Raw genomic sequence first — 20362 nt, 5'->3', positions numbered from 1 at the left:
CTCCCACATGCTGTACTGTCACTCTAACAGTAAACTTTATACCTGCTTTTACAGTCTCTGCCTCCTCGAAACATTCTTGTTTTCAACAAGGGGCAAGAAACAGGGAAATTCTTCTAGACTCTAGTTAGTCTAGCAGCTAGGATTCCTGGTTTTCAACCAGGCTGCCTATTTCAATTTCTGAGCAGAGAATTAAGAGCTCCGCCCAAGCCATCACTCATCGCTGCCTCTCCGAGAGCACCTTAGCCTCAGGAAATACCGTGGCCAACTGCCCTTCCTTTTTCTTCGTCATATGTAGCGAAAAAAGACAAAGACACAAAACATACTCGCTAGGCAAGAATCGCCCTCCCCCAGCACCTCTCAAAGCGTCGGTCTCCCAGCGTTTCCAGGAACGCGCAGGCTCCCGGCTCGAGGGCGTCCGTCTAAGATTTCAAAGGCAGGGTGGCGGGCGGCGGGGGGGGGGGGGGGGGGGGGGGGGGAGGAAAAGAAAGAGGGAGGGGCCGTCTGTTCCGGAAGTTCTCCGGCGGAAGCAGTTTCCCTCCAGCCTCGCCGCAGGCTGTATCCACCCCTCGCCCGCGCCTGGGCAGAAGGCACGGGGCCTTGAGCGTCTAGTAACGTGCATCCCCCGGGCGTCGCCGGGAGCGGTAGTTTGCGTGGGTTCGGAGGGGCAGCTCGCGCAAGCGCAAAGGGACCAAAGGGGGAACTACAAGTCCCAGGAGCCCGCGGGCAGGGGCGGAGCCTGGCCGGCGGCGGCGGCTGTGGCGGCTCATTCGTAAATGCAGTCCCCGCGGCGGCGGCTTGGGCCACGGCGTGAGTGGGCTGAGCAACTCCGGCCGTAGAGTGGTACTTCTGGAGGGGAAGGCCGCGAGGAGCTGGTTTGTTCGCCACCCTGCGTCCCAGAGGCCCGGCGGTGCGCGGGGGCTCGGCAGGCGGCGGGTAGCGGCCCCGGGGCCGCTCCCTGCCGCCGGCGTCCGGCCTGCGAGCGCCCTTCCTCGCCGGCCTCTCGCGGGCTGCGGCCGCCTGTGGTCTCGGCTGGGCTCAGCTGCGCGAGGAGCGCCTCAGAGCGTCGCCTTCCTCCCGGTAGGGGCCGGTCTCCCTGCGGGCAGGTGCCGTCCTTCCGGCTCTGGGTTCGAAAGCTGCTGTGGGCTGGAGGCTGTCGAGGACGTGTCCTGTGAGCAGCTGGTAATCACTTCGCTGACCAACCAGTTAACGTCCAAGGTCTGAGGGTGGCTTTGAATTAATTGTATGAACGCAAGTTTTCTGCCTTAAGATGCAGAGAATTTATTCTCTCCCCCCCCCCCCCCCCCCCCCCGCTTTGAAGAATGTTTACTCGGCCGACTTTGGAGATTTCAAGGTTGTCAGTTTGTTTCAAACAGATTTTGATATTCGGAAGATGTGAGTCCTTTGCAGGCCTTTTTTTTTTTTTTTTTTTTTTTAAAGTGGCTACACCCGCGTCCTTTGGAGGTTCCCAGGCTAGGGGTCGATTAAGAGCTGCAGCTGCCAGGCCTACATCACAGCCACAGCAACACCAAATCCAAGCTACTTCTGTGACCTGCACCACAGCTGGAGGCAGTGCAGGGCCCTTAACCCACTGAGCAGGCCAGGGATGGGCTCTGCATCCTCAGGGATGCTAGTCGGGTTCGTTACTGCTGAGCCATGATGGGAACTCCGCAAGTTTATGTTTAGGTGGGGGAAGCATGTAGACTTCTCAGTGCTGCATCACAGCAGTGCTTGCGCTTGTTGGTCTAGTAGGGAACTTTGCTAGTTTTTGGTTTTTGAAAGTATAGTTGATTGACAGTGTTGTATTTCACGTGTACAGCAGAGTGATTCAGTTATACATATATATTCTTTTTCAGATTCTTTCATAAGTTACAAGATAGTTCTCTGCGCTATACGTGTGTCTTTGTTGTTTACCTATTTTATATTTAGAAAAGTGTATCTGCTAATCCTAAACTCCTGATTTACCCTCTGCTATCCCCTTTGGTAACCATGGATTTCTTTACTATATCTGTGAGTCTGTTTCTGTTTTGTAAATAAGTTTATCTGCATCTTTTTTTTTGGATTCCACATAAGTGATATCATATGTTTGTCTTTCTCTGTCTGATTTCACTTACTGTGATAATCTCTAAGTCCATCCATGTTGCTGCAAATGGCTTTCTTTTGTTTTTAATCGCTGCGTGGTATTCCATAGTATACATATATACCACATCTTCTCATTGATTCATCTATCTCTGGACATTTAGGTTGCCTCTGTGTCTTGACTGTGGTAAATAGTGCTTCTGTGAACATTGGGGTGCATGCATCTTTTTTAATTATGGTTTTCTTCAGAGAGTATGCCCAGGGAGGATTGTTGGATCATAAGGTAACTCTGTTTTTAGTTTTTTGAGGAGCCTTCACATTGTTCTCCATAGTGGCTGCTGCACCGATTTACATTCCCACCAACATTGGAGGAGATTTCCTTTTCCTCAACACCCTCTTATTGTTTGTAGGCTTTTTTTTTAGGGCCACACCTGTGGCCTATGGAAATTCCCAGGCTAGGGGTTGAATCGGAGCTACAGCTGCCAGCCTACACCACAATCCCAGCAACTAGGGATCTGAGCCTCGTCTACAGCCTACACCACAGCTCATGGCAACGCTGGATCCTTAACCTACGGAGCAAGGTCAGGGATCGAACCTGCATCTTCATGGATACTAGTCAGGCTCCTTACCGCTGGAACTTCCTTTGTTTCTTTTTTTCTTCTGGCTGCCCTGAGGCACATGGAGTTCATTTCAGCCTTTGCGGCAGCCTTGGTGACACACTGGATCCTATAACCCATCATGCCTGGCCTGTGATCTAACCTACATCCTGGCGCTGCAGAGACTCCACCATCCTGTTGCGCCACAGTGGGAACTTCTGTTTGTTGACTTTTTAATGATGACCATTCTGACTAGGGTGAAATGATACCGCACTGTAGTTTTGATTTGCATTTCTCTGATAATTAGTGATATTGAGCATCTTTTCATGCACCTGTTGGCCATCTGTATGTCTTCTTGGAGAAACAGCTGTTTAGGCCCATTTTTTTTTTCTTTTTGCCTTTTCTAGGGCCACTCCTGAGGCATATGGAGGTTCCCAGGCTAGGGGTCTAATCGGAGCCGCAGCCACTGGCCTACGCCAGAGCCACAGCAATGCAGGATCCAAGCTGCGTCTGCAACCTACGCCGCAGCTCACGGCAGCACTGGGTCCTTAACCCACTGAGCAAGGCCCCGGACCGAGCCTACAACCTCATGGTTCCTAGTTGGATTCGTTACCCACTGCGCCACAACAGGAACTCCTAGGCCCATTTTTGGATTGGGTTCTTAGGAGCTCTTTGTATATTTTGGAAATGACCCCTTGTGGTAGCAGGGTTTGCAGATGTCTTCTCCCACTCTGTGTGTTGTCTTTTCATTCTGTTTGTGCTTTCCTTTGCTGTGCAAAAGCTTTTCAGTTTAACTAGGTGCATTTTGTTTATTCTTGTTTTTATTTCCCTTACTGTAGGAGACAGATTGGAAAAAAATACTGCTGTAATTTATGTCAGAGTGTTCTGCCTTTGTTTTCCTCTAGGAGTTTTATAGTATCTGGTTTTACACTTAATTCTTTAATCCATTTTGAGTTTATTTTTGTGTATGGTCTTAGAGAATGTTCTAATTTCATTCTTTTTTGTGCAGCTGTCCAGTTTTCCCAGCACCACTTATTAAAAACACTGTCTTTTCTCCACGGATATTCTTGTTTCCTTTGTTGTGCATAGATTGACCATAAGTGCAAGGGTTTATTTCTGGTTTTTCTATGCTGGTCCATTGATCTATATGTCTTTTTTGGTACCAATACCATACTGTTTTGATGAATGCAGCTTTGTGGTATAGTCTGAAGTCTGGGAGCATGATTCCTCCAGCTCCCTTCTTCATCCTCAAGATTGTTTTAGTTATTTGGAGTCTTTTGTGTTTCCATACAAATTAAAAATTTTTTTGTTCTATTTCTGTGAAAAATGCCATTGGTAATTTTGATAGGGATTGCACTGAATCTGTAGATTGTATGGTCATTTTAATTGTATTGATTCTTCCAATCCAAGAGTATGTGATATATTTCCATCTGTGTCATCTTCAGTTTCTTTCATAAGCATCTTACAGTTTTTTTTTTTTTTTGGTCTTTTTGCCATTTCTTGGGCTGCTCTCACAGTGTATGGAGGTTCCCAGGCTAGGGGTTGAATCGGAGCTGTAGCCACCAGCCTACACCAGAGACACAGCAACGCGGGATGTGAACCGCTTCTGCAACCTACACCACAGCTCACGGCAATGCTGGATCCTTAACCCACTGAGCGAGGCCAGGGATGGAACCCACAACCTCATGGTTCCTAGTCGGATTCGTTAACCACTGTGCCACGATGGGAACTCCCGTCTTACAGTTTTTGATGTAGAGGTCTTTTGCCTTCTTAGGTAGGTTTACTCCTTGATATTTTATTATTTTTGGCATGATGGTAAATGAGATTGTTTCCTTAATTTCTTTTTCTGATATTTTGTTGTTACTGTATAGAAATGCAAAAGATTTCTGAATACAGTTTTTTTGTTTGTTTGTTTTTGTTTTTGTCTTTTTGCCATTTCTTGGGCCACTCTCACAACATATGGAGGTTCCCAGGCTAGGGGTCCAATTGGAGCTGTAGCTGCCGGCCTACGTACGCCAGAGCCACAGCAACTTGGGATCTGAGCCGTGTCTGCGACCTACACCACAGCTCACAGCAACGCCGGATCCTTAACCCACTGAGCAAGGCCAGGGACTGAACCCGCAACCTCATGGTTCCTAGTCGGATTTATTAACCACTGCACCACGACAGGAACTCCTGAATACAGTTTTGTATCCAGCAACTTTACTGAATTCATTAATGAGGTCTATTGGTTTTCTTGTGGCATCGTTAGGATTTTCTATGTATAGCATCAGGTCATCTGCCAACAGTGACAGTTTTACTTCTTTTCCAATTTGGATTTCTTTTATTTATTTTTCTTCTCTGATTGCTGTGGCTAGGACTTCCAAAACTATGTTGAGTAAAAGGGGTGAGAGTGGGCATCCTTGTCTTGTTCTGATCTTAGAGGAAATGCTTTCAGCTTTTCACCATAGGGAATGATATTCGCTCTGGTTTCTTATGTATGGCTTTTATTATGTTGCGGTGTGTTCCTTCTATGCCCATTTTCCGAAGGGTTTTTATCATAAATAGATGTTGCATGTTGTCAAAAGCTTTTTTTTTCTTCTGCATCTATTGAGATGACCACATGGTTTTTATTCCAACTGTTTATTGTAGTTTATCATGTTGATTGATTTGCATATATAGAAAAATTCCTTGTACCTCTAGGATATATCCCACTTGGTCATGGTGTACGATCCTTGTACTTTATTGTTGGAGTCAGTTGCTAGGATTTTGTTGAGGATTTTTGCATCTCTGTTTACAGGGCTCAAACCTGCAACCTCATGGTTCCTAGTCAGTTTCGTTTCCACTGCGCCATGACGGGAACTCCTGGAATACTTTAATAAGGATAGGTGTTAACTCTCCTCTGTTTGGTGGAAGTAACCTGTGAGGCCATCTGCTCTTGGACTTTTGCTTTTTGGGAGTTTTTAAATTACTGAGTCAATTTCACTACCAGTAATTGGTCTCCTTATATTTTCTATTTCAGTATTGGAATAGAAAGACTGAAAAATGTTATTTCAGTCTTAGGAGATTATTGTACCTTTCTAATGATTTGCACATTTCTTCCAGGTCACCCATTTTATTAATTTGTAGTTGCTCATAATAATCTCTTTTGATCCTTTGTATTTCTGTGGCATCGGTCATAACTTCTTTTTCATTTCTTATTTTATTTTTTAAATTTTATTTTAGTTTATTTTTTTGCTTTTTAGGACCATACCCGTAGCATATGGAGGTTCCACAGGCTAATGGTCTAATCGGGACTATAGCTGCTGGCCTACACCACAGCTCATGGCAACATCAGATCCTTAACCCACTGAGTGAGGCCAGGGATTGAACCTGCAATCTGGTTGGATTCGTTCCCACTGCAACACAACGGGAACTCTTGATTTTATTTTATTTTTCATTTCTGATTTGATTGATGTGGGCCCTTTCCCTTTTTTTTTTTCTTGATGTGTCTAAGAGTTTATCAGTTTTGTTTACATTTTCAAAGAACCAGCTTTTTGTTTAATTGATATATATATTTTTTTCCTTTCTTTCTTTTTCTTCTTTTTTTTTTTTTGCCATGCCTGTGGCATTTGGAGTTCCCAGGCCAGGGATCAGATCTGGCTGCAGTTGCCCCCTGTGCTGCAGCTGCAGCAATGCCAGATCCTTTAACCACAGTGGAAACTTCTATTTTGCCTATCCTTGAACTTCACATTAAATGGAAACATATAGTATTGGTATCAGACTTTGACTTAACATTTCTCATCCATGTTGTTGACTGTAGCTGCACTTTTTTTTAAAGGCCTCGATAGCTGTGATTCCCAAAGTGTGATATCTGCAAGGAAAGAAATCACAGGGCCATTTTTGTCTTTGCTTATTGAATGGTTTGAAAGCATTCCTCTTGTTCTTATAAAATCTTTATTTAGAGCTCACAACATGGGAAGCCTTTGTTAAACTTGCACAAGTCATCCAGGGTGTGATGGCCAAACAAAAAGAGTGGCATTCAGTTAGTTCACTGTCTTGTATTTCTTTTGAACAATTCTAAAAGCTGATGATTCATAGCACTTGCACGTAGGTACTAAACAATTTTAACAGCTGTATCCATGACACTGTTGCAGGTAATGTGTGTCACCTAGAGGAACAAAGCAACCAGGAAAACATCAGTCTCTTGTTTTAAAATTTCATTAAATCAGATTTTTGACCTAAAAAAGTGCCATCAGTTCTTCAGTTACATTAGCCATATTTCAAATGCTCAGTAGCCTTAAGTGATGAGTGGCTCCTACGTTGGTGAGCAGAGGTTCTCCTTTGTCTTTCTCGCTTCTGCACTGCTCTGCACTTGGCCATTGCCCTGGATAGAGTCAGTCTTTTCATATCAGTACCTGTGAGCTTACTTGTTCTGTGTAATCGTTGTATAATGTGGATACCACAATTACCTGCTCCCCTGTTAATCAACATTTAAGTTAATTTCAGTTGACTACAGAGGTGGACTCCTGCCAGTAGAGCAGAACCTGCCTAGATGTGAAACTGCGGAGTCAGATGCTGCACATTCGCATTTTGGATAGACATTGTAAAATTGTCCTTCAGAAGTTTATGCCCGTTTACATTCAGAAGTGACACTTTATGGGAAAGAGTTCCTCTTTTCCCACCAGCTGTTACAATTTTTAGTCTTTCCCACCCAATATGTGAAAAATCCTATGTCCTTATTGTGTTAATTTCTATTCACTTAAGTGAGGCTGAGCCTATTTTATTTATTTATTTTATTTTTAAAATTTATTTTTAAAAATTTTTTATCACTCAAATGAATTTATCACATCTGTAAGTTGTATAATGATCATAACAATCTGATTTAACAGGATTTCCATCCCACAGCCCAGGCACATCCCCCCACCCCTGAAACTATCTCCTCTGGAGATCATAAGTTTTTCAGTGTCTGTGAGTCAGCATCTGTTCTGCAAAGAAGTTCAGTCTGTCCTTTTTTCAGATTCCACCTGTCAGGGAAAGCATTGGATGTTGGTGTCTCATTGTATGGCTGACTTCACTTAGCATGATAGTTTCTAGGTCCATCCATGTTGCAAAAAATGCTGGTATTTTGTTCTTTTTAATGGCTGAGTAATATTCCATTGTGTCTATGTGCATCTTTTTTTTTTTTTGCCTTTTCTAGGGCCACTCCTGCAGCATATGGAGATTCCCAGGCTAGGGGTCTAATCGGAGCTGTAGCCACCAGCCTACGCCAGAGCCACAGCAACGCGGGATCTGAGCCACGTCTGCAACCTACACCACAGCTCACGGCAATGCCGGATCCTTAACCCACTGAGCAAGGCCAGGGATGGAACCCACAACCTCATGGTCCTAGTCGGATTTGTTAACCACTGCGCCACGATGGGAACTCCTGTACCACATCTTCTTGATCCACTCCTCTGTCAATGGACATTTAGGTTGTTTCCATGTCTTGGCTATTGTAAATAGTGCTGCAGTGAATGTTGGAGTACATGTGTCTTTGCGAGTCATGGTTTTCTCTGGGTAGATGCTGGATCAAGTGGAAGTTCTATGTTTAGTTTTCTGAGGAATCTCCATACTGCTTTCCACAGTGGTTGCACCAATTTACAATCCCACCAACAGTGTACTAGGGTTCCTTTTTCTCCACACCCTCTCCAGCCCTTACTGTTTGTAGACTTTTGGATGATGGCCATTCTGGCTGGTGTAAGGTGGTACCTCATCGTGGTTTTGATTTGCATCTCTCTAATAATGAGTGATGCTGAACATCTTTTCATGTGTTTCTTGGCCATCTGTATGTCTTCTTTGGAGAACTGTCTGTTTAGAGCTTCTGCCCGTTTTTGGACAGGCTTGTTTGTTTCTTTGCTATGGAGCTGCAGAAGGTGTTTATAAATTTTGGAGATCAATCCCTTGTCAGTGGATTCACTTGCAAAGATTTTCTCCCATTCTGTGGGTTGTCTTTTTGTGTTGTTTAGGGTTTCCTTTGCCGTGCAGAAACTTTGAAGTTTGATTAGGCCCCATTTGTTTATTTTTGTTTTTGTTGTCAATACTCTGATAGGTGGATCTGAGAAGATGTTGCTGTCGTTTATGTCAGAGAGTGTTTGGCCTATGTTTTCCTCTAGGAGTTTGATAGTGTCTGGTCTTATATCTAGGTCTTTCATCCATGTGGAGTTGATTTTTGTGTATGGTGTTAGGGAGTGTTCTAATTTCATTCTTTTCCATGTGGCTGTCCAGTTTTCCCAGCACCACTTATTGAACAAGCTGTCCTTTCTCCATTGTGTATTCTTGCCTCCTTTGTCATAGATGAGTTGGCTGTAAGTGCATGGGTTTAATTCTGGGCTTTCTATCCTGTTCCACTGATGCATATTTCTGTCTGTGTGCCAGTACCATGCAGTTTTGACGACTGTTGCTTTGTAGTATAGTCTGAAGTCCGGGAGCCTGATTCCTCCAGCTCCATTTTTCTTTTTTGGGATGTCTTTGGCGATTCTGGGTCTTTTGTGCTTCCAAACAAACTTTAAAATATTTTGTTCGAGTTCTGTGAAAAATGTCCTTGGTCATTGGATAGGGATTGCATTGAATCTGTAGATTGCCTTAGGTAGTATCGTCATTTTGATAATATTAACTCTTCCAATCCACGAGCATGGTATATCTTTCCATCTATTTGTGTCATCTTTGATTTCTTTCATCAGTGGCTTGTAGTTTTCAGAGTGCAGGTCTTTTGTCTCTTTAGGTAGGTTTACTCCTAGGTATTTTATTCTTTTGGATGAGATGGTAAACGGGATTGCTTCCCTAATTGCCTTTTCTGCTCTTTCATTGTTAGTGTATAGAAATGCCGTCGATTTCTGTGTATTGATTTTGTATCGTGCGACTTTGCCAAATTCGTGGATGAGCTCTAACAGTATTCTGGTAGAGCCTTTAGGATTCTCTAGGTATAGTATCATGTCGTCTGCAAATAGGGATAGTTTTACGTCTTCCTTTCCAATTTGGGTTCCTTTTATTTCTTTTACTTCTCTGATTGCTGTGGCTAGGACTTCCAGAACTATGTTGAAGAGTAGTGGCGAGAGCGGACATCCTTGTCTTGTTCCTGATCTCAGTGGGAATTCCTTCAGCTTTTCACTATTGAGAATGATGTTCGCTGTGGGTTTGTCATATATGGCCTTTATCATGTTGAGGTAGGTTTCCGTTATGCCCACTTTCTGAAGGGTTTTTATCAAAAATGGGTGTTGGCTTTTGTCAAAGGCTTTTTCCGCGTCTCTTGAGAGGATCGTATGGTTTTTATTCTTCAGTTTGTTAATGTGGTGTATCACCCTGATGGATTTGCGGATATTGAAGAACCTTTGCATCCCTGGGATAAATCCCACTTGATCATGATGTATAATCCTTTTAATGTATTGTTGGATGCGGTTTGCTAGTACTTTGTTGAGGATTTTTGCATCAATGTTCATCAGTGAAATTGGCCTGTAGTTTTCTTTTTTTGTGGAATCTTTGTCTGATTTTGGTACCAGAGTGATGGTGGCCTCATAGAATGAGTTTGGGAGTATCCCTTCCTTTGCAGTTTTTTGGAATAGTTTCAGAAGGATAGGTGTTAGCTCTTCTCTAAATGTTTGATAGAATTCGCCTGTGAAGCCATCTGGTCCTGGACTTTTGTTTGTTGGAAGTTTTTTAATCAGTTTCAATTTCAGTTCTTGTGATGGGTCCGTTCATCTTTGCTATTTCATCTTGGTTTAGTGTAGGAATATTGCACTTTTCTAAGAATTTGTCCATTTCTTCTAGGTTTTCCATTTTTTTGGCATATAGTTGCAAATAGTAGTCTCTTATGATCCTTTGTATTTCTGTGATGTCCGTTGTTACTTCCCCTTTTTCATTTCTAATTTTATTGATGTGAGTCCTCTCTCTTTTTTGCTTGATAAGTCTGGCTAGGGGTTTATCAATTTTGTTGATCTTTTCAAAGAACCAGCTTTCCGTTTCATTGCTCTTTTCTCCGGTTTTCTTTGTTTCTATTTCATTGATTTCTGCTCTGATCTTTATGATTTCTTTCCTTCTACTAACATTAGGTCTTGCCTGTTCTCTCTCGAGCTGCTTTAGATGTAAAGTTAGCTTGATTATTTGAGCTTTTTCTTGTTTCCTGAGGTGGGCTTGTATTGCTATAAACTTTCCTCTTAGAACGGCTTTTGCTGCATCCCATAGGTTTTGGAGTGTCATATCTTCGTTGTCATTTGCTGCCAGGTATTTTTTAATTTCCTCTTTGATTTCTTCAGTGATCCACTGATCCATTGGTTGTTCAGCAGCATGTTGTTGAGTCTCCATGTGTTTGTGTTTTTTGCAGTTTTTGTCTTGTTGTTGATTTCCAGTCGTATAGCATTGTGGTTGGGAAAGATGCTTGATATGATTTCAATTTTCTTAACGTTACCGAGGTTGGATTTGTAGCCCAGGATATGATCAGTCTTAGAGGATGTTCCATGTGCACTTGAGAAGAATGTGTATTCTGTTGCTTTTGGATGGAATGTCCTATAAATATCTCTTAAGTCCATCTGGCTTCATGCTTCATTCAGGGCCTGTGTTTCGTTATTGATTTTCTGTCTGGTTGATCTGTCCATTGCTGTAAGTGAGATGTTAAAGTCCCCGACTATGATTGTGTTATTGTCGATTTGTCCTTTTCAGGTTGTTAGCAGTTGCCTTATATATTGTGGTGAACCTGTGTTGGGTGCGTAGATATTTAAAATTGTTACATCTTCTTCTTGGATTGATCCTTTGATCATTATGTAATGTCCTTCTTTGTCCCTGAAAATATTCTTCATTTTAAAGTCTATTTTGTCTGATATGAGTATTGCTATTCCAGCTTTCTTTTGCTCCCCGTTTGCATGAAATATTTTCTTCCATCCTCTCCCTTTCAACTTGTATGTGTCCCTAGAAGTGAAGTGGGTCTCCTGGAGAGAGCATATATATGGGTTTTGTTTTTGTATCCATTCAGCCAGTCTGTGTCTTTTGGTTGGGGCGTTTAGTCCATTAACATTTAAGGTAATTATTGATATGTATGTTCTTATTGCCATTTTATTAATTGCTTTAGATTTGTTTTTGCTGCTCTTTTTTCTTTCCTTCTTCTCTTGTTCTTTTCTACCTAGAGAAGTTCCTTTAGTATTTGTTGTAAGGCTGGTTTAGTGTTGCTGAATTCTCTCAGCTTTTGCTTATCTGTGAAGGTTTTGATGTCTCCTTCAAATCTGAATGAGAGCCTTGCTGGGGAGAATAATCTTGGTTGGAGGTTTTTTCCTTTCATCACGTTAAGTATATCATGCCACTCCCTTCAGGCCTGCAGAGTTTCTGTTGAAAAATCTGCCAATAACCTTATCAGGGTTCCCTTGTATGTTATTTGTGTCTTTTCCCTAGCTGCTTTCAATATTCTCTCTTCGTCTTTACTTTTGGTCAGTTTGATTAATATGTGTCTTGGGGTGTTCCTCCCTGGGTTTATTTTATATGGTACTTGTGCTTCCTGGATTTGAGTGAGTGATTCCTTCCCCATGTGAGGGGAGTTTTTGGCTATTATCTCTTGGAATATTTTTTCTGTCTCCTTCTCTCTTCTCCTTCTGGCACCACTATAGTATGGATGTTGGTGCGTTTCACGTTGTCCCAGAGTTCTCTGAGACTCTCTTCATTTGTTTTCAATCTTTTTTCTCTTTTCTGTTCCATATCCGTAATTTCCACTAATCTGTCCTCCACCTCGCTTATTCATTCTTTTGCCTCCTGTATTCTGCTGTTAGCTGCTTCTAGTATTTATTTCAGTTATTGTATTTTGCATCTCTTCTTGCTTAAGTTTTGTGTCTTGTATCTCTTTGCTCAGTGTTTCCTGTAAGTTATCCGTCTTTGCCTCCAGTTTATTTCCAGTGTCTTGCATCATCTTCAGCATCAACAGTCTAAAGTCTTTTTCCTGGAGGCTGAGAATCTCCTCATGGTTTAGCTGTTTTTCTGGGGTTTTTCCTTTCTCCCTCATCTGAGTTACAGTTCTCTGTCTTTTCATTTTTACAGGTTTTTGGTGTGGTGACCTTTTTACAGATAAAAGAGTTGTAGCCTCTTTTACTTCTGGTGTCTGCCCCCCTTGTGGCTGAAGTGGGTATGGGGGGCTTGTTGTAGGCTTCCTGATGGGAGGGGCTGATGCCTGCCCGCTGGTAGGTGGAGCTGATTCTACTCCCTCTGGTGGGTGGGGCTTAGTCTCTGGATGGGGTTAGAGGCTGCTGTGTGCCTGGGGGGTCTTTAGGCAGCCTGTTTACTGAGGGGCAGGGCTATGATCCCACCTGGATTGTTGTTTGAGCTGGAGCTTCTCAGCAGCTGACTGACGGTGGGGCCAGATTTTCCCCAAATGGCCACCTCCAGAGAAAGGCAATGCTACTGAACATTCCCGAGAGTTTTGCTTTCAGTGTCCTTCCCTCACAACAAGCCACGTTCACCCCAGTTTTCCCAGGATGTCCTCCAAGAACTGCAGTCAGGTTTGACCCAGATTCCCGTGGAGCCTCTGCTCTGCCCTGGGACCCAGTGCACGTGAAAGTCTGTGTGTGCCTTTTAAGAATGGGGTCTCCGTTTCCCCTAGTCCTGTGGAGCTCCTGCGCATAAGCCCCACTGGCCTTCAATGCCAGATGCTCCGGGGGCTCTTTCTCCCAGTGCCAGATCCCCACATGTGAGAGTTTGATGTGGGGCTCAGAACTCTCACTCCTGTAGGTGAGTCTCTGTGAACCAGTCAGTTTCCAGTCTGTGGGGTTTCCCATCCGGGAGGTATGGGGTTGTTTATATCTCGAAATCGCCCCTCCTACCTCTTGATGTGTCCTTCTCTTTTTCTTCTGGAGTAGGGGATCTTTTTTAAGGTTTCCGGTCCATTTGGGTGGAGAGTGCTCAGTCTTTAGTGGTGAATTTTGTTGTTTTTAGAAGAGAAGCTGAGCTCCAGTCCTATTCCGCCATCCTAATCCCGTGTGTTACATGCGTCTTTTTAGTCCAGGGCTGATTGGGAAGGCCCTCAACGTCCTGGTCCCCCAGAGTCAGGTCCTCCCTCCTCCCAGCCGTCCTTAACATGTGCCTGTTCCTTTGCAGTCACAGGAAGGCTGCTCAAACTTGGGTTTTCTCGGGCCGCGACGTGCGTGCGTCAGGGCCAAGGGGGGCAAGGCCGAAAGAGCGAGGCGAGAAGGAGGGGTTGTGGAGGTCAGGGCCCAACCGGCCAGTCCCATTACCTTCCCTTCTCCTGACGAGGAGTGGAGAGGGAAGGGGAGGCAGCATATTTTAAAGTTTGGGCATCTATGTATTTTTTCTCTTTCTATCTTTTGTATGTTTATGTTTTTTAGATACTAAATGTGAAGTTAAATACATGTTTGCCTCCAGACTGTCATTTTCCATTTCCCTTGGGCTCTGTATGTGCTGCCGTAGTGTATTGATAAAGTTAAAACCTAGAATTGTGTCTGAAAGATAGAAATGTCATTCCACTGTAGTGCCGGAGCCTCCCCCCCCACCCCCGGAAGACGTGCCAGTTCTCCCTTCTCTCCATCTTCAGCAGCCTACGTGTTTTTGTTTCTCCTGTCTTAAAAATCTTTTTAGAATTCCTGTCGTGGCTCAGCATAAATGAATCTGACTAGGAACCATGAGGATGTGGGTTCCATCCCTGGCCTCACTCAGTGGGTTAAGGATCCAGCATTACCCTGAGCTGTGGTATAGGTCACAAACGCTGCTTGGGTCTGGCCTGGCTGGGACTGTGGCTGTGGTGTAGGCTGGCGGCTGCAGCTCTGATTCCACCCCTAGCCTGGGAACCTCAATATATGCCACAGGGTGGCCCTTAAAAAAGCCCAAAAAATCTTTTTACCCTGCTTCCCATGTAGCAGCTGTTCTGTTAATTTCCTTCCCTTTATAACAAATCTCCTAGAAAGAGTTAGCTATACTCACTGTCTCCAATTTCTTTCTTTTTTTTTTTTTCCTTGTAGGGCCGCACCCAAGGCATATGGAGGTTCCCAGGCTAGGGGTCTAATTGGAGCTACAGCTGCCAGCCTACACCACAGCCACAGCAATGCCAGATCGGAGCCACATCTGCAAACTACACCACAGCTCACGGCAACGCCGGATCCTTAACCCACTGAGTGTGGCCAGGGACCAAACCCGAGATCTCATGGTTCCTAGTTGGATTTGTTTCTGCTCTGCCACGACAGGAACTCCTATCTCCAGTTTCTTATTCTTTCATGTATCTCCTCCGTTTTAGCTTCTGCAAATACTCACCCCGCCTCCCGGTCAAGCTGCTTTTACTGAAGTTATCTTGATCTTTGCTGGATTCCAAGTTCAGTTCTCTGTTCTCCTCATCCTTTATCTGTTATTAACAGCATTTAGTATAATCCTTTCTTCCTTGAAACACTCTTCACTTGGCCTCAAAGACACTAGTACGGTTTTTACCTCTTTTCTTTTGTCTGACCTTGACCCCTTTGTGATCTCATCCAGTGGTAAGGTTCTAACCGCCACCTGTGTGCCAAAGGTCCCCACATTTGTGCCTCACAGCCTTGTCCTCGCCCATGCATTCCATTCTGCGTGTCCAGCAGCTAAATGATACCTCAGCGAGATGTCGATAGGCATCTTCAAATGTCCTAAAATCAGCTCTCAGTCCCTCATTCCCCTAAACCTGTTTTATCCTGTTTCCTCCACTTCAATTAGTGGCAACTCTATTTTTGCAGTTGCTCAGCCAGTAAATTTTAGGGACCAAAGACGATCCCAGTAACCTCTGTAGGTTTTGATAGACAATAAAGGAGTCTGGTCACACAAGGTGCAAGACTGGGGGCTTTTGATGGTAGAGGAAGGGAGAATAGTCCAGGTCCAAAAGGAGCAGTAAGGAGAACACGTGTTCTACTTCCAGGCCCCATGTTCCGAGGGTGGGCTCCACAGGAAGAGATGTTCTCAGGGAGGCGAGGGGAGAGGTTGCGAATAGATTTGGCTGGTGATGTGCAGTGAGTGTTTGGCGTTGGGATGCTTGCGAGATGGAGACAGAGTAAGCATGTGCCGGGGGACTAGCGCATTGGAGGTAAAGGGTGGCTGGTGTAAACAGGCTTCACCACTTAAGGAGATTAATCCTGGAGACCTCACGGTGGATAGTGGTGACGTGACTCTGAGGTCTTCTGGAGGCATGGGCCAGTGGTGGGGGCATCCTGCAGATGAAAGTTACAGCCTGGGCGGCTGGTTTGCACTCGGCCCTCTTGCTGCATCTTGCTGGCTCCGTCTCCACCAGGGCCTTCATTTTCCCCTCTGTGTGAGGCCTTTCTGTCCACCCTGAGCTTGCAGTCTCCTGTCCACCGCAGGGCTTTTACTTTTCTGTTTCGCACTTACTGCTCTTTAATTGTAGGATTTGGTGTGTATCTTCCTCAGTAGATTGTGATTTATTAACCGTTGTCTATCCAGTACCTAAAGCAGTATTGGGCACAGAGTGAGAACACAGCAAGCACTGGCCGAGTCAAATGAGACATTCGAAGGAGGGAGAGCATGTCTTCCCTGATGCCTCTTTTACCTTTATCTGTTGCGCAGGGTCAGAGTCAGACAGGAATGTGGTGATTTTAGAGTCTGATTCATACATTGTTGTCTTTTTAGGACCACACTATGGCCTATGGAAGTTCCCAGGCTAGGAGTCCAATCGGAGCTGCAGCTGTTGGCCTACACCACAGCAAACTGGGGTCCCAGCCACATCTTCGACCTACACCACAGCTCATGGCATCACCAGATCCTTAACCCACTGGGAGAGGCCAGGCATCGTACCCACGTCCTCATCGATACTAGTTGGGTTCATTACCGCTGAGCCACGACAGAACTCCCCGGTGACAATTTTATTGTTGAACATTGAATAAACACAAACAATACTTGATAATAGTGAATTATTTTCAGTAATATAACCTTAGATCTTGCTTCATTTTAACTTAATCTTGGCAAACATTTATTGAGTTTCTCCTGTCTGCCTAGGGTAGGGTAGGGTAGGCAGTGGCGAGTACACAGATATCTTCCAGGGGCTCACAGCCTGGTGGGTTATGAACACAAAAGCAAAAGCCTCCAATAATGAGGCCAGTGCCACAGCGGGGATGTTGCTGTCAGAGACCTCTAGGAATGCAGACGGGCACTGCCCGGCGGGCGGGGCTTGGAGGGAGAAGAGGGAGTTAGGGAGCAGGAGGCAGTGCCAGGTTAAAACGGGAGGCGGTGGCTTTCGTTCTGGACCCAGGAGGACACGGGTTTCCCAGTTGGGCAGAGAAGCAGTGCTGGACCAGGGTCAGAAGCATGAATGTGTAAGTTAAAGTTGGTCGTATTTGCTCTTGATAGTGGCTTATTTTTCCTTTGGTCATCAGATAATTTATTTATTTTATTGTTTATTTTATTTACTTATTTTTGTCTTTTTGCCATTTCTTGGGCCACTCTGGCGGCATATGGAGGTTCCCAGGCTAGGGGTCAAGTCGGAGCTGTAGCCGCTGGCCTGCACCACAGCCACAGCAACTCAGGATCCAAGCCGCGTCTGCAACCTACACCGCAGCTCATGGCAACACCGGATCCTTAACTCACTGTGCAAGGCCAGGGATTGAACCCGCAACCTCATGCTTCCTAGTGGGATTCGTTAACCGCTGAGCCACGACGGGAACTCTGGTCATCAGGTAATTTGGAAGGTGCTTTAGCTCCCACGGTTTTACATCTGAGCACTTGTGTAAGCATATCAACAACTGGTTAAGTCGGAAGGGAGCTTAGGGTTTTGAGCTCCTCAATTAGGATATTTTAAAGACAGTTAAAAACTAACTTATTGACCAGTGGTTTTGCTAGTTAAAGTCTTTTGTACAAGAAATAGTGGATTTTTGTGCTGGGCTGATGTTTGGGTAGAGTACATCTAACTAATACTTCTTGTTGGCTGTCCTCTTTCCACAGGTGTTGGAAATGAACAGCTCTTCTAGATTTTCCATTCTTTAAAGGCAGTCGTGTCATTGGACGAAAATGTTCCTGATGCCAACCTCTTCAGAGTTCAGGCGGGGGCAGAGCTTCTTAACCCAGTGGATGACCAGTCCTTCTCGGGCTGGGGTCATAGTAAATCGTGGATTTCCTCTTCTGAAAGCAGACGAAGAGAAGCAAACAAATGTGAACATTTCTCCTGGCTTTCCTATTAAAGCCACACATTTTTCAGATAGCTTCAGCTGCACGAGCGAAGAAGATGCACTTCAGGAGGAACAGAAGCTGGAGCCTGACAGCCTGTCCAGGTTCCAGTCGGATAAACCTGAAGCACATAGAGTCACTCCTTTAACTCCAGAGGGGCCTCAAGTGGTGGCGTGTCAGGATGCGCCTGGACCCTGGGAAGACCGCAGAAGTGACCATGTCTCAGGCCTTGCCCGTGAATTCAAAGAAGTGGCTTATAAAGACCCACTTTTTAAAAAGCTGGAACAGGTACAACAGGATTTGACTTACTGTGTGTTTGTGTCATTGCATAGTTATTACAGATTTCTGTTGATGGAAAGTCACCTGTTGCAGGTCTCTGTGTTTCTTCCCCTTTGCTTGAAGTCCTCGTAATACCAGGTTTTGCTTTTTGTTTGGTCTGAAACATTGAAACACGTTTGATGTGTAAGACATAAACATACCACTTAAGAGAACAGTGTCTTTAAGTTTCTACCTCATTTTGTAAAAACTAAATTAGAAATAGTCGATGAAGTATTAGGGAAGAAAAGTTGATTGTAAGTGTCCTGACACGTATTTTAGGAATCAGAGGATCCGTATGACTTTCTGTTTGTTAGTTGAGAGTTTGGGTGGCAGACCGAGTTGGAGACCCCTCTTTGGACCCCAGAAGGGAGCTGGGAGGGACTAAGGTAAATGTAAGGAGCCGAGGTCCTTGAAATCCAAAGTTCATTTAATGAGGTCAATTTGTGTTTGCCAAAGCTGAAGGAAGTGCAGCAGAAGAAGCAGGAACAGCTGAAGAGGCAGCAGTTAGAGCAACTACAGAGACTCATGGAGGAACAAGAGAGGCTGCTGACCATGATGTCTGGGCAACGCGCACTCCCAGGTGGCTGGGGCTCGTGTGAGGCTTTGGGTAGAGTAACGGTGGACAGTGCGTACATTTCTCTCTTTCCCTTTCTTTCTTCTTTCCTTCCTTCCTTTGTTTTTCCCTTCCCTCCTTCCTTCCCACTTTCTCTCTCTCTTTCATTGCGTCCACGGCACATGGAAGTTCCCATGCCAGGGGTTGAACCCGCACTGCACTTGCGACCTGTGCCACATCTGTGGTGATGCCAGATCCTTAGCCCTTTGTGCCACACGGGAACTTCCGTACATTTCTTAGCCTGTTTGACAGGTTATATGTACCGTTTCTCTGTCGTATGTTGCAAACTCCCATCTCTTGAGGAACCGGACAGCTGTGATGGCTGGTGTACTGCGGTCACTGGGACGAGGGGTTTGTGCCATTCTGGCGCATGTGTGCTCTGCGTAAAGCTGCTCATAGGCAGTTTCCCTTGTGGCACATCAGAAGCGAACCCGACTAGTATCCAGGAGGATGTGGGTTCAGTCCCTGGCCTTGCTTAGTGGGTTACGGATCTGGTGTTGCCATGAGCTGCGGTGTAGGTCGCAGATGTGGCTCGGATTCCACGTTGCTGTGGCTGTGGTGTAGGCTGGCAGCCGTAGCTCCGATTGGGCCCCTAACCTGGGAATGTCCATATGCTGAAGATGTGGCACTAAAAAGCAAAATAACTAAGTAAATAAAAACAAAGGCACTAACGTTTATTTATAAAATAAACTTTTAAGAAGACCCAGAAGAATAGATGACCCAGAGCCGAACTTGGCCTCGGGTTTACAACCCCTGCCCGATGAATGAAAAACTGCTTCTGATCATAAAAGCCCGTGTGTGTGTGTGTAAAAGCCGTTCTGCTCAGCTACAACTGTTCCAGAAATATTTTCTGTGGCAGCAGAGGACAGTTCTGCTGTATTTGAGGTCAGTTAATAGAAAGCATGGTGCGCTTATCGGGGAGTAGGGCGACATGTGATCTGGAGCAATGGTTTTTTTTTTTTTTTGTCTTTTTGCTATTTCTTGGGCCGCTCCCGCGGCATGTGGAGATTCCCAGGCTAGGGGTCCAATTGGAGCCAAAGCCACCGGCCTACGCCAGAGCCACAGCAACGTGGGATCCGAGCCCCGTCTGCAACCTACACCACAGCTCACAGCAACGCCGGATCGTTAACCCACTGAGCAAGGGCAGGGACCGAACCCGCAACCTCATGGTTCCTAGTTGGATTCGTTAACCACTGCACCACGACGGGAACTCCTGGAGCAATGGTTTTGAAGGTTAAGAAAATGTTTTTTATTGTACATGATTTATAGCGATGTGTCAGTCTCTGCTGTACAGCAGAGGGACCCGTATGTACATTATATATGCCTTCTTTTTCTCCCATTACCCTCCATCCGGTTCCATCACCAGTGACTGGACGTAATTCACTGTGCTACAGAGCAGGACCTCATTGCTGGAAGCTGCCCTGAAAGGCCCTTGGAGACCGTCCGCCAGCGGGTTCATAGAGCACCCTTGGAGGACTGCCGCTCTGGGTGTTGTTCTTTTGTCCAGGATGTTTTCAGGCTGAAGTGGGATGACTGTCAGTAAAAAATATTTAGGTGGGGAGAGTATTGTTACAAAAGAAGTTAAGCTGAATCTGATATTCAGTGAGGAGCTATCTGATTTTCCAGTTTTATTTTGTTTTTTTTTTGG

The 20362-nt window shown here is 45.0% G+C and overlaps 1 protein-coding gene across 2 annotated transcripts in view; it reads left to right on the top strand.

Moving 5' to 3' along the window:
- The first annotated feature begins 628 nt into the window (after positions 1 to 628).
- CENPJ (centromere protein J) overlaps positions 629 to 20362 on the top strand; it is a 54603-nt gene continuing 34869 nt past the window's right edge. The window contains exons 1-3 of one of the 2 annotated variants that reach the window (XM_047756048.1): positions 629 to 1179; positions 17562 to 18071; positions 18558 to 18681. In XM_047756048.1, coding sequence (XP_047612004.1) covers positions 17628 to 18071; positions 18558 to 18681 — 568 coding nt within the window. In that variant the 5' untranslated portion in view covers positions 629 to 1179; positions 17562 to 17627. Of the gene's footprint in view, positions 1216 to 17561; positions 18072 to 18557; positions 18682 to 20362 lie in introns of both variants that reach the window. The other variant, XM_047756047.1, reaches the window with a different exon arrangement.

This window comes from Phacochoerus africanus, chromosome 13 (assembly GCF_016906955.1).
Source record: "Phacochoerus africanus isolate WHEZ1 chromosome 13, ROS_Pafr_v1, whole genome shotgun sequence".
Classification (NCBI taxonomy): domain Eukaryota; kingdom Metazoa; phylum Chordata; class Mammalia; order Artiodactyla; family Suidae; genus Phacochoerus; species Phacochoerus africanus.
This window is presented reverse-complemented; position numbering and strand designations above follow the sequence as displayed.